This window comes from Euphorbia lathyris, chromosome 2 (genome assembly GCF_963576675.1).
Source record: "Euphorbia lathyris chromosome 2, ddEupLath1.1, whole genome shotgun sequence".
Taxonomy (NCBI): domain Eukaryota; kingdom Viridiplantae; phylum Streptophyta; class Magnoliopsida; order Malpighiales; family Euphorbiaceae; genus Euphorbia; species Euphorbia lathyris.
Window position 1 is genome coordinate 85,958,571 of NC_088911.1, and position 11,646 is coordinate 85,970,216.

At 33.5% G+C, this 11,646-nt stretch overlaps 1 protein-coding gene across 6 annotated transcripts; it reads left to right on the forward strand.

The window, feature by feature from the left end:
- The first annotated feature begins 3,648 nt into the window (after nt 1-3,648).
- LOC136218819 (ubiquitin-related modifier 1 homolog 2) lies at nt 3,649-11,090 on the forward strand. 6 transcript variants are annotated; one of them, XM_066005939.1, is made up of 7 exons: nt 3,649-3,889; nt 4,110-4,271; nt 6,461-6,630; nt 10,010-10,098; nt 10,412-10,487; nt 10,578-10,660; nt 10,792-11,090. In XM_066005939.1, exons 4-7 carry the CDS (start codon nt 10,076-10,078, stop codon nt 10,907-10,909), a joined length of 300 nt encoding a protein of 99 aa, XP_065862011.1. In that variant the 5' UTR covers nt 3,649-3,889; nt 4,110-4,271; nt 6,461-6,630; nt 10,010-10,075; the 3' UTR covers nt 10,910-11,090. The 6 variants fall into 6 exon arrangements, with proteins under 6 accessions (XP_065862011.1, XP_065862012.1, XP_065862009.1 ...); XM_066005937.1 differs by having other exon boundaries at nt 3,650-3,889; nt 9,990-10,098; XM_066005940.1 differs by lacking the exon at nt 6,461-6,630.
- The last annotated feature ends 556 nt before the right edge of the window (nt 11,091-11,646 follow it).

Sequence of the window (11,646 nt, forward strand, 5' to 3'; positions counted from 1 at the left end):
TAATAAACATAAACATTTATAAACGTAAGTGGTTAAATATAATATATACAACAAAAAGTGTTAAAATGCATGAATTTCTACAACAAAAATTCAGCTTGCCCGACGCCACGCATCCATAAACTCATCCATCTCCCTCTTAATGCGTGGAACATCCTCGTCAGATCGGTGGATAGCCGATAGTTGGGTGACACGCCACAACCAGCTAACCCACTGCAAAAAAAAAATAAAACTTAATAAATAAATAAATATTAACAATTAAACACACTATATTATGCTTACCTCGGGTGACGCATCAGAAAACCACTGACACAAATCTTTGCATGCTGCTGATCTATTGTAGCATGTCAGAAACGACCGAATCTCTCCTCCCAACATCTGTGAGGCAACATGTCCTAGAAAACTAGGAATCACGGAACCATCAACGGGACCACCATCAACCGGTGCAGTAACTACCCAGCTCTCGTCCTCACTAGCTTTGGGACGTTTGCTTGTCCCTGAAAATTATAAAATTATATTAAAATTATAAATTATAAATTATACTAAATATACTAAAATTATACTAAAATATACTAAAATTATACTAAAATTATAAATTATACTAAAGTTATACTAAAATATACTAAAATTATAAATTATACTAAAATTATAAATATACTAAAATTATAAATTACTAAAGTTATACTAAAATTATACTAAAGTTATACTAAAATTATAAATATACTAAAATTACTAAAGTTATACTAAAATTATACTAAAGTTGTAAATATACTAAAATTATACTAAAATTATAAATATACTAAAATTATAAATTACTAAAGTTATACTAAAATTATACTAAAGTTATAAATATACTAAAGTTATATTAAAATTATAAATATACTAAAATTATACTAAAATTATAAATATACTAAAATTACTAAAGCTATACTAAAGTTATAAATATAACTAAAATTATAAAAAATACATGTACTCGCAAAACGACCTCCTACGCGCTGGGTCGGCTGTCTCCCCGGGGTCGGCTGCTCATCGCTCTCCTCAACCTCGCGATCATGTGCAACTGCAGACTGTCGCACTGTCCGAGCTGCCACATCCAGATACTCCTGAAAAGAATCGCTATCAGGCTCTCTGTCCTCAAAATCAGTCGCCCCTATGATCCATGAATATTGGGCTGATCCGCAATCGGCCCCCTCCTCACCTGCTCCGTCGCAGCCCCTCTCCGCCTACGATCAGATATATCTATACCACGCAATCTCGTATGTCGTGGTGTATCATCCTCGTCGTCCATATCTAGACGACGAGCAGATGACGGGATGGATTTCCCACCCCTAGTAGGCCGCTCCGTCTACAAAAAAAAATTACACTAAATTAAAAAAATTGTAAATAATGTAAATTATACTAAATTTATAAAATTATGCTAAAATACTACTAAATTAATACAAATGATAATAATAAATTACACTAAATTAATAAAATTATAATAAATTATACTAAAATTGTACTCAATTTATACTAAATTATACTAAAGTTATACTCAATTTATATAAAATTATACTAAAATAATACTAAATTAATACTAAATTAATACTAATTATAATAATAAATTACACTAAATTAATAAAATTATAATACATTATACTAAAATAAATACTACTAAATTAAATAATATTTTTTTTATACAAAAACAGCGTGGGGCGTAAGGGAATCACGCCCGAACCACTGGGCGGGCGTATGAGCATCACACTCTATCAGTGGTTCGGGCGTATGAGTATCACGCCCTACCACTGGTTCGGGCATGTGGCTATCACGCCCGCACCACTGGTCGGGCGTGATACTCATACGCCCGAACTGCAGATCGGGCGTGATGTTCATACGCCCGACTACGATTCCGGCGATTTTTTTCAATAAACCAACAGATTCAATTCGAGCTACAAATCAACGAAATAAAGCGATAAATCTTACCATTTTATCTTTTCCTTTACGAATTCCTTCACCATCCATGACTCGGTTCAGTAATTTATCCGGATTTGAGCAAAAATCGTATAGGGTTCTTGAGAGGTTTTGGGTTTTTTGAAATTTAGTGCAAAGGGTAGTATGGTCTATTCCAGGGGCTAGAAGTATAAATTTGGGGCTGGGTTGAGTAACCCACTAAAAATAAGGTTCACTCTGGTTTGGAGAAATAACTCCTCTCACAGCAGGTTGCACAGAATAGAGAGAAATTATATGATACCATGATAATAGAGAGAAATTATATGATACGCCTTGTATACCACATCATCAATATGATGGGGTGTGCCACAACTAATAAGAACAAGACACATGTAAAAATAATCTCAAAAACAATTTCAGTTGTATTATTACTTTTTTTGGGTTGAGATTTCTCAATATTAATCTACCACAACAACTCTCCTCTCTCCCAGAAACTGCCTCCGGCCACCATCCCCATGCTTTTGATATTAATTTGTCCAAACACTCATCTCTCTCAAAAGGATGTCTCCGGCCACCAATATTCTGACTTCTCGACCGACCACCACTATTCCGTTAGTTCTTCTCTCTAAATATAACTCATCTGTCTCACGATTAGAAACCCTAAATTAAAGCTGTTCTTGAAGGCGAGCAAGAAGAGTGTCCAGAAAATTAACAAACCATCAATTTCTTACCATGTAAAAGAACACTATTAATTTTCAATTAGCATTACTATGGTGGGTTTTTCGAACAACAACTCCTTTTGGAATTTTTACAATTAACACTTCAAAAAAATAATTCAGATCTAACTATTGCTTTCGTAATGAGTGGATTTTAGATCATTCTTCATTAAACAATTACAATTTTCAGTCACCGGTGCTCCGTGGTGACCAGTGTTTGGAAGACTAATATTTGAATTGAAGCAGTGGTGATGGCCGACCGCCGCCTTCTAGGAGGGAGGAGATCATGGGGAAGACTAACATTAGGTATTCATAACCCAAAATAATAATAATTAGCTGGCATTATTTTTGCACGTGTCTTATGTTTATTGGTTATGGCACACGATGACGTGGTACGCCGGGCACATCATATAATTTCTGGATAATAGAATGGTGAACTCATTCTCATGCTACTTGATGATGTTCCCTATTGTGACTGTTGCACTTGAACTCATATGTTACATATGTCTGAGTTTAATATAAGATTTATGATTAGATTTTTAGTTCAAACGGTTTTATGACATGATATCACAATTTCTTGGATCAAATGGTTGAGGGTTTGAGTCCCGATATACATACAAGGATGAATTCCACTTTTTAAGTTAGCTAATATGATTAATTTGGAATTTTCAATTTTTTTTTTTTTTGAAAAATGGAATTTTCATGTTTATCTTAAGTTCAATTTATCATAAATTTTTCTAACTAAAAATTGAAACTTATAGGTATCAATTTTTAGAGTTGTTGTAAATTGGTGGAGTAATTATTGAAACATCAATGAGGTATGAAATCTTTTATATTTATAAAGGCTGGAAACAAAAGTACACATGTCAAAAAAGTAGAGAAGCAATTATCTGATGTGGCAAAATGCGGAAGCATTTGGAAAGGTGTCATTTTGTGATTAACCCACTTTTAAATATAGCTACATTTTAAAGGCAAAAAACACTCCCTATTTCAAAAAAGAAAAAAAAAAAGAAAACAGACTCCCTGCCATCTGCATCTTCCTCAACGTAGTAATATACTGACTCATACTCATACTCATCTTTATCTTTTTCAACTGATTTGGTTCTCTCTAGAATCCTTACCTCCGACAATCTCTTTTTAAATGGATTTCATATCCTTTCTTCCGTGAGTTTATTTCCTATTTAAGGGTTTAGGGTTCCTTAGTTCATCTCTACCTTTTCATCTTAAAATCGCGGCTTTTATCACCTGTGAGTATTTTTTTTTCTCATCGTTTCATTCATCTATTTGGTTTTAGTTTTTTGTTTTTTTTTTTTTGTCTGATATTTGGGCGAATTTGGTTATTTGACTAATCCTTGAAATGCTTTTTTCTGTGATTCACTGCTCACTCTCCTTATGGTGATTTTATTCTAATCTCTGTCCTCTCTCTCATTATTTTTTAATGTAATTTGATTGCACTGATTTTTGTAGGGGTTCCTTTGTTTCAAATCAGTCGATTCCCTTTCTCCTCTATTACATGCAACAGATCAACATATGGATTGAACTGATCGGTTCCTCCTTTTCGTTTTGACGATTAGTTCTAATCCATTACACCCTCTTCCTACTGTTTATGTCAATTATAGAAGCATGGAGGTAACAACTTTAAATAGAGTTGTTTGTTTAGTTTGGTTTGATTTGATTTATACTGATTCGTATTATAGCGTTCCTTAAAGTGATATAACTTAGATTTTATATCCATCAACTTCTTCAGAAACAAAACTAGATACCTTACAAGAAATTGAATAAAATTTTTCCATTGTTTTTCTCTCTTTAATTGAATCTGTATATTATGTTTTCTGAATGCAGATATATATTATCCATAGATTTGGGCTACTAAAGCATAAAAAAAGGTTCTCATGAATTCAAACATATATTATCTATATTATCTATAAAAAGCAAAAATAATAAAAATGTATTTGATATAAAAAAATATGTTTTGGAATTATAAAATATGAAAATTTAGCTATAGCGAACAACAATTTAAGAAACAGAGGAGGGACCTGGAAATTTGAAATGGTGTGATATTATTGATGTTGTTTTATCAATGGTGAAGTTAACATTAACATACTATGAAATAGGGTCTACTATTCTGATCTCTTTATTGTTATTTTTTTCAGTACAATTTTTTATATAAGCGATTATGTTTAGCTTAGGGTAAATTCCAAAAAAAAAACCCTTGTGGTTTCATGTTCTTTCAAAAAAACACTTGTGGTTTTTTTTTACCAAAAAAAATCCATGTGGTTTACGCCGTTACCCGAAAAACGGAAAATGGTTTAACACCGTTAAAAAGCTGACGTGGCACAGGGGTAAAATTGGAAAATCGATTTTTTTTTTATTTTTTTTCCATCTCTCTCCTTCTTCATCTTCCTTCTTCCTTTTCTTCTTCCTGCTTGTTCTTCTTCTTCTGTAAAAAAATGGGCGCCGGTGATTTTGTTGCGCATTTTAGTAGAAACAGAGGGGTTGCGGTGGTGGTTTTTTGTGATATAATTGATTTATGACATTCTTTAGCTCAGTCTGCTAGTGGTTTTATTGCTCTGGTAATTTTATTTTTTTAATCTCTCTCTCTCCCTCTTTCTCTCTGAAATTCCTGTTTGGCTACTGGAAAACGTAGGAAAATGAGTTTTGATTTTCTTTGTGAAATTGATTAAAGACATTTTTATAACTCAGTTTGCTAGTGGTTTTATTCGCTCTGTTTTCTCTCTCTGTCCCTGAAATTCCTGTTTGGTTACTTAGAAAACGGAGAAAAACGGAGGAAAATGAGGGGAAATGAGTTTTGATTTTCTTTGTGAAATTGATTTAAAACACTCTTATAGCTCAGTTTGCTAGTGGTTCTATTAGGTCTGGTTTTTTTTTTAATCTCTCTCCCTCTTTTTCTCTGAAATTTCTGTTTGGTTGCTGAGAAAGTGTAGGAAAATGAAAGAAAACGTCTGTTTTTATGTATTGTGAAATGGATTTAAATTAAAACATTCTCATAGTTCAGTCTGTTAGTTGAAGATTTTATATATTTAAATTAAATTAAAACACTCTCTTTTCTCTCTCTCTGGAAATCTGATTTCTTCGAGTATCGGAAAAAAATAAAAATACAAGAAAAAGAAGAAGAAGAAGGAGGAAGAAGAAGAAAAAGGAAGAAGATGGAAGAAGAAGAAGGAGGAGAGAGAGAGAGAGGGGAAAAAAATAAAAAAAAAATAAAAAAAATGATTTTCCAATTTTATCCTTGTGCCACGTCAGCTTTTTAACGGTGTTAAGCCATTTTCCGTTTTTCGGATAACGGCGTAAACCACAGGGGTTTTTTTTGGTAAAAACAAACCACAATGGTTTTTTTGGAAGAACATGAAACCACATGGGTTTTTTTTGGAATTTACCCTTTACCTTATTCTTTCATTTATGCTTCTCACTTATATTATTAAGGTTGAAGTTAAGTTGGTATGTTTACCTTATTCTTCTTAATTGAATTAAAATATGAGTGATTGTATATTCCGTGCATTGCACGGGATCAAATCTAGTTTATTATTAATATGGCGTAGCTTGTATAGAAAGCATAGCCTCTACCTTAAACTTATGGTTAATTATTTGATAAATGTTCAACCTAAGAATGAATTCTAATTTTGTTTTTGATTAGGTGAATGAAATGCCTATAAACATTATGTTGAATTTTTTGATATATTAGGGGCATATTTGAACATCCAAAAGAATGTAAGGGCATATTTGATCATTATCCCTGTAGAAAATGATAACCCTCAAATTTCTCACCATCTCTTCTCCTTTTACCTTTTCTCTCCAAGCATCGGCTGCTGTAAGTCGCTGCCTTCCTCAGCCACTGTTTCTTCCGTCGCCGTCAGTCTGTTGCCTCGCCGTTGTGCTGCTGTTACTGTATGTTTGCTCCTCTCACAATCATCCATATTTCCTACCTCTTTCACCGATCATCTTTTACCGCTAGATATTTCTATTGAAGGTTAGTTTGCATCTTTACAAGGTTTATTTTATTTTTTTTTTTGGCTGAGGAACAGGGCTTCCTTTCCCTTCCACCCATTACTCAAGATTTCATCCATTATTAGGATTTATTGGTATAAAGCATGTATAGTAGTGTGGATACTCATGTCCAGGGGCCAGAGTGTGTGTGGGTTATATAAAGGTGTGTAACGTTGTGTACCGAGGGTAGCTTTTTCGAGAATATTTTCTGCTGAGTCTTTTAAGCTTGTAACTCAATAGTGAGCAGAGTAATGCATATATAAATATGCTTCTAGATTTTGATGCATGATGTTGTAGTTATCACTTTAGAAAAAAATGATTTTCTCATTGCAATTCAACCGTCTTTTTTTCCTCTTTTTGTTAAGAATTTCCTAAATTCATTTCTTAGTCACTCCGTTTTACTATGTAACCATCTCTTTTGGTGCTTTACACGTTCTAAGGAGGTTTGGAGGAGAGATGGGAACACAGATGATGTTGAGGTTGATCTTAAGATAGAAATTTTTCTAAATATTGATGGCAAAGTGGATGATCATTAGTTGCTGGGTTTTATTGGGTTTTGGTATGGTTTATTTCAGTGCGATTGCTTGTGTTCTGTGTTATATCTTAACAAGGAAAAAATCAGGTTCATTCTAATGGATGGCTCAATTAGAAAATAGTGTTTGGAGTTGAATACTATTAAGACACAACCATTGTCACTTCCTTCTTGATATAACACATAAATCTCCTTGAGTTCCTGGGATTTTGTTTTCCTTTTTGATTTGTTACTTCCTAGATCTCATATTGAATTTTATGTTACAATACAACTAAAAGAAAAAGTGGGAATACATTTTTGAAGATATAGAAGGACATTATACATAATACTACTACCTTTTAAAGTGATAAGCATTGAGAAGAAACATCTAAAAGAAAAATTGTAGTTTGCTGATAAGGATTAAGTTATTAGTTTTAGTTGGAGTCTCTCTCTCTCTACACACATATATAGTGGGGGTAATAGAGATACTTTCCCTCAGTGAACTCTCAAACGAAATAAAACAAAAATTGCAGATTTGGTTTTGCCCCATTGATAAAGGAGAAAGCTGGAACTTTCTGCCCAATTCTGTCCATGAAGGAGATGAATAAATTGAGGGTATATTTGTTAAAAAAAACCTTTATTTCTTTTAAAACAAAACGATGCCCTTCTAGTTAAGTGGAACGGCGTCGTTGTTTTGTTTAGAAGAAATAAAAAAAAAAAGAATTTGACAATTATACACCTCAATCTCACCCTCTTTATTCTGTCGAGCAAAGAACTGAAAATCCCCAAACCTAAAAAAACTAAAGCCCTAATCTAATGAAGTCTGAAGCCCTCTCTCGATCTCTCCTCAAATTCAATTAGGCTGCTAATCTTGCTGCTGCCGTTCTTCTCTTTCCCGTCCGGCCGTCCCCTCTCCGTTCGTTCCGTCTCCCTCCTTCAACATCTTCTGTTCTGCTATCTCCGACAATTTCTGTTCTGCCGCTATATCGAACGAAGACTCGAACCGAAAGTTGAATTGAAGCGTTTTCTGCTACTTGCTTTGCTGCTCTTCCCTTAGGTATGTTAATTAGGACTCTCTTCATTTTCAATTCTTTTTGGAATGTGCAATTTTATTGGGTCTGAGCATTCTGGTTAGGTTAGATAAAAGTTTCATCTTTAGGTTCAAATTCTTTCCTGAAGAGAGAGTGAGAGAAATGAGTACATAAGAAACAGTATATACCTGCATTGATTGTCTTATAAGTGGCTTTAAATTTTTTGACAGGAATTAGGAATGGAATTCAATGAAATATATTTTTGCTGAACATGCTAGTATCAGTCCCTGAAAATAATTGGAAGAATAATAATTTGAAGCATGATCATGGCAAGTATGAGCCGTGGTCTTTAGATTCCTTTGATGTCCTTTTAGTTTTGGTTGAGTTGTTAGCTTTGCTCCAGTTAATTTGGATTTGTCACTAATACCATTATGTGGGGTGGAAATCCTAAACGCGCGTTATCAAACTTGCCTTGCATGTTTGTAACCTCCAAGACCAGTCCTCTTAATCCGAATAAGGTTCAGAGGATGTATCTGCAAGTAGCTGAGGAGATGAGCATTTATAATATGTAGGATACTCAGGTTCATATATAATACGAGAATGCTATATAGATATTAAGGGCAGTAAGTATTGGTATTAAGCATTATAATACGTTAGATACTCATGTTCAGAGGATCGGAGTGTGTGTGTTATATAAAGGTGTGTTGTGTACAGATTAGGGGAGAATTTTTTCTGTTGAATCTCTTAAGCTTATAGCATAAAGAAGGGGAGTTTTCTCCTGGGCTTTGGTTTTGCATGGGTAATTATTCTTTCCGTTTGATAGCCGTTTCTTCTTCTCTATGTAAGAGTGGGGTACTGTTTGTAACTCAGCAGAGAAGTATCAATAGTCAATACATTGTTTTTTTTCTCTCGAATCCTCCTTGCATATTTCTGTTTTGCGTGGTGTGCGAGCTGAATTCATTTGTCAATCTCCATCAAGGTACCTTGACAAATATGCTATTTGTTGGTATTTTAGGAAGAAGCTTGCCCAATACCTTGTGCAAGCTGAAAATAACAAAGGTATGATGGATAAGAAACATACACCTGATGAGTTGATAGATTAGTGAATATCAATAGTGAACGAAGCAGAGTAACGCAAATCTAAATATTCTTGTAGGTTTTGATGGCAAGTGGATGATCATTAGTTGCTGGGTTTTATTGGGTTTTGGTGTTTCTACTTTTATCGGTTTATTTCAGTTCGATTACTTGTGTTCTGTGCTATATCTTAACAAGGAAAAAATCAGGTTAATTCTAATAGATGGCTCAATTAGAAAATAGCGTTTGGAGTTGAATACTACTAAGACACAACCATTGTCACTTCCTTCTTGATATAACACATAAATCTCCTTGGGTTCCTGGGATTTCGTTTTCCTTTTTGAATTGTTACTTCCTAGATCTCATTGAATTTTATGTTCCAATACAACTAAAAGAAAAAGTGAGAATACATTTTTGAAGATATAGAAGGACAATGTACATAATACTACTACCTCAAAATGTGATAAGCATTGAGAAGGAACATCTAAAAGAAAAATTGTAGTTTGCTGACAAGGATTAAGTTATTAGTTTTTGTAGCAGTCTCTCTCTCTATGTACATACAAACTCGCCCGCTCACACAAACACACACACACACACATATATATTGTGTGAATGATCACCAAGTTAGCTTAAAATTGAACGGATTAGAGTGTGAATTCTATCATATCATGTTGATTAAAAAGTAAAAGTACACAGATGTTGAAACCTATTTTCATGAAATGACAGCGCTGGATTTTTCTTTCTAGAGGAAAGTCCATACTATCTGCTCCAGGCGGTCTAGGGTTTCTGAGTTTGTGCTGAAAGTTTGAGCAATGCAACTGACTCTTGAATTCGGGTAATTAGTTTTTTGTTTTTCATTTTTCTAAATATCTTTGTGTATTACTATCTCTGTTTTGAAATTCATTCATCTGTGTACTTACAAAAGAACTAATCTTGACATATGTATAGATAGTTTCAGAAGACTAAATACCCTTTGATCCTACATGACCATGTATTGGTTTCATTTTAATCCTCTGATTGAAAGTTTTGCATTTTAGCCTTTCTGCTCCCTTATCATGGTGGATTGAGAGGCATTCAACTTAGGGCTAATGAATAATTGAAGCACATAATTGATCATGTTGCTGAGTGATGCAAATTTTATGATGCAGTGGGGGATTGGAGCTTCTTTGTGATTCTGTAAAGATTCACAATGTCAATGTGGTACTTAAAACTGGAGCAGATAAGGTCAATTTTGATTTTATTAAAGATTTGAATACAAATACAATCTTTCGAATTTGCATACCTAACAGGATGGTTCCTTCAATCTTTTTGCAGTTAATTATGAAGGACTTACTTGATTGGGTTCGCACCAATTTGATCAAGGAGAGGCCTGAAATGTTCATGAAAGGGGATACCGTGTAAGTTTGCAAGTTAAATAGTGCATCTTGTATGTAAAAATTATGACGAATAAGCCGTTGGAGTATTGGTCTGATTGCTATAGACTAGTTTTTGTTAATTATTACGTGAAGTTGTGGGTTTGTTCGTGCAGGAGACCTGGTGTTCTGGTTCTTGTGAATGATTGTGATTGGGAGCTTAGTGGGCTGCTTGATACTAGCTTAGAAGAGAAGGATGTTGTGGTTTTCATTTCAACCTTGCACGGTGGTTAGTTATTATTGATTGTTGAACCTGTTAAGTTATAAGCAATTGTAGTACTACATCACAAGATAATTCCACTGCTCTTTCAATAAGGCACCATTTGTTTGCAGGAAAAATTTTCTGTGTTTGTACAACACCGGAAAATATTTTCCTGTCACTAACTTAAGTTATATAATATTATATTTATTTGTATTTTTTTTCAACTATATATATATATTATATAAAGACGGTGGAAAATGACAGCGGAACAAAAAATGGAAAAACGTGATTTGGACTTTCATGTCATGTCGACGAAAGTTCAAAAAATCGTTAGATTAATGGTGTTGAAGGTACGATAAGTTTATATGATGCTTCTTTTCTGAGCAAAAGAAGAGATGATATATTAGACGAAGCTATGGCTTTTATAACAACAAATTATAAAGGGAAAAATACAAAAATAAACTTTGTGGTTACACTTGTTTTCGATTGGCATCCTTGTGGTTTAAAAATTTACAAAATAGTATCTTGAGACTCATTCCGTTAGTAAACACATGCCAAATTGACTAAAAGTGTTAAAAGTCAAAGGGAAAATAGTTAATTTTGTCTTTATATTTATTTATTTATTTGGGTAATTAATTTATTAGTCCCTATATTTTGACAAAACACATTGTTTAGTCCTTGTGTTTTCAAAAACACATGGTAAGGTCCCTAACCTTTTTCTTAGTGAACTGTTTAGTCCTTTCGTCTGTTTGTTAGATTTTTTTACCGT

Bases quoted from the DNA above. Each gene is read 5' to 3' on its own strand.
- LOC136218819 (XM_066005939.1), top strand. From the start codon at position 10,076: ATGCAACTGACTCTTGAATTCGG. The intron at 10,488-10,577 runs GTCAATTTTGAT...ATCTTTTTGCAG, and splicing joins TTAAAACTGGAGCAGATAAG to TTAATTATGAAGGACTTACT. The intron at 10,661-10,791 runs GTAAGTTTGCAA...TTGTTCGTGCAG, and splicing joins TTCATGAAAGGGGATACCGT to GAGACCTGGTGTTCTGGTTC.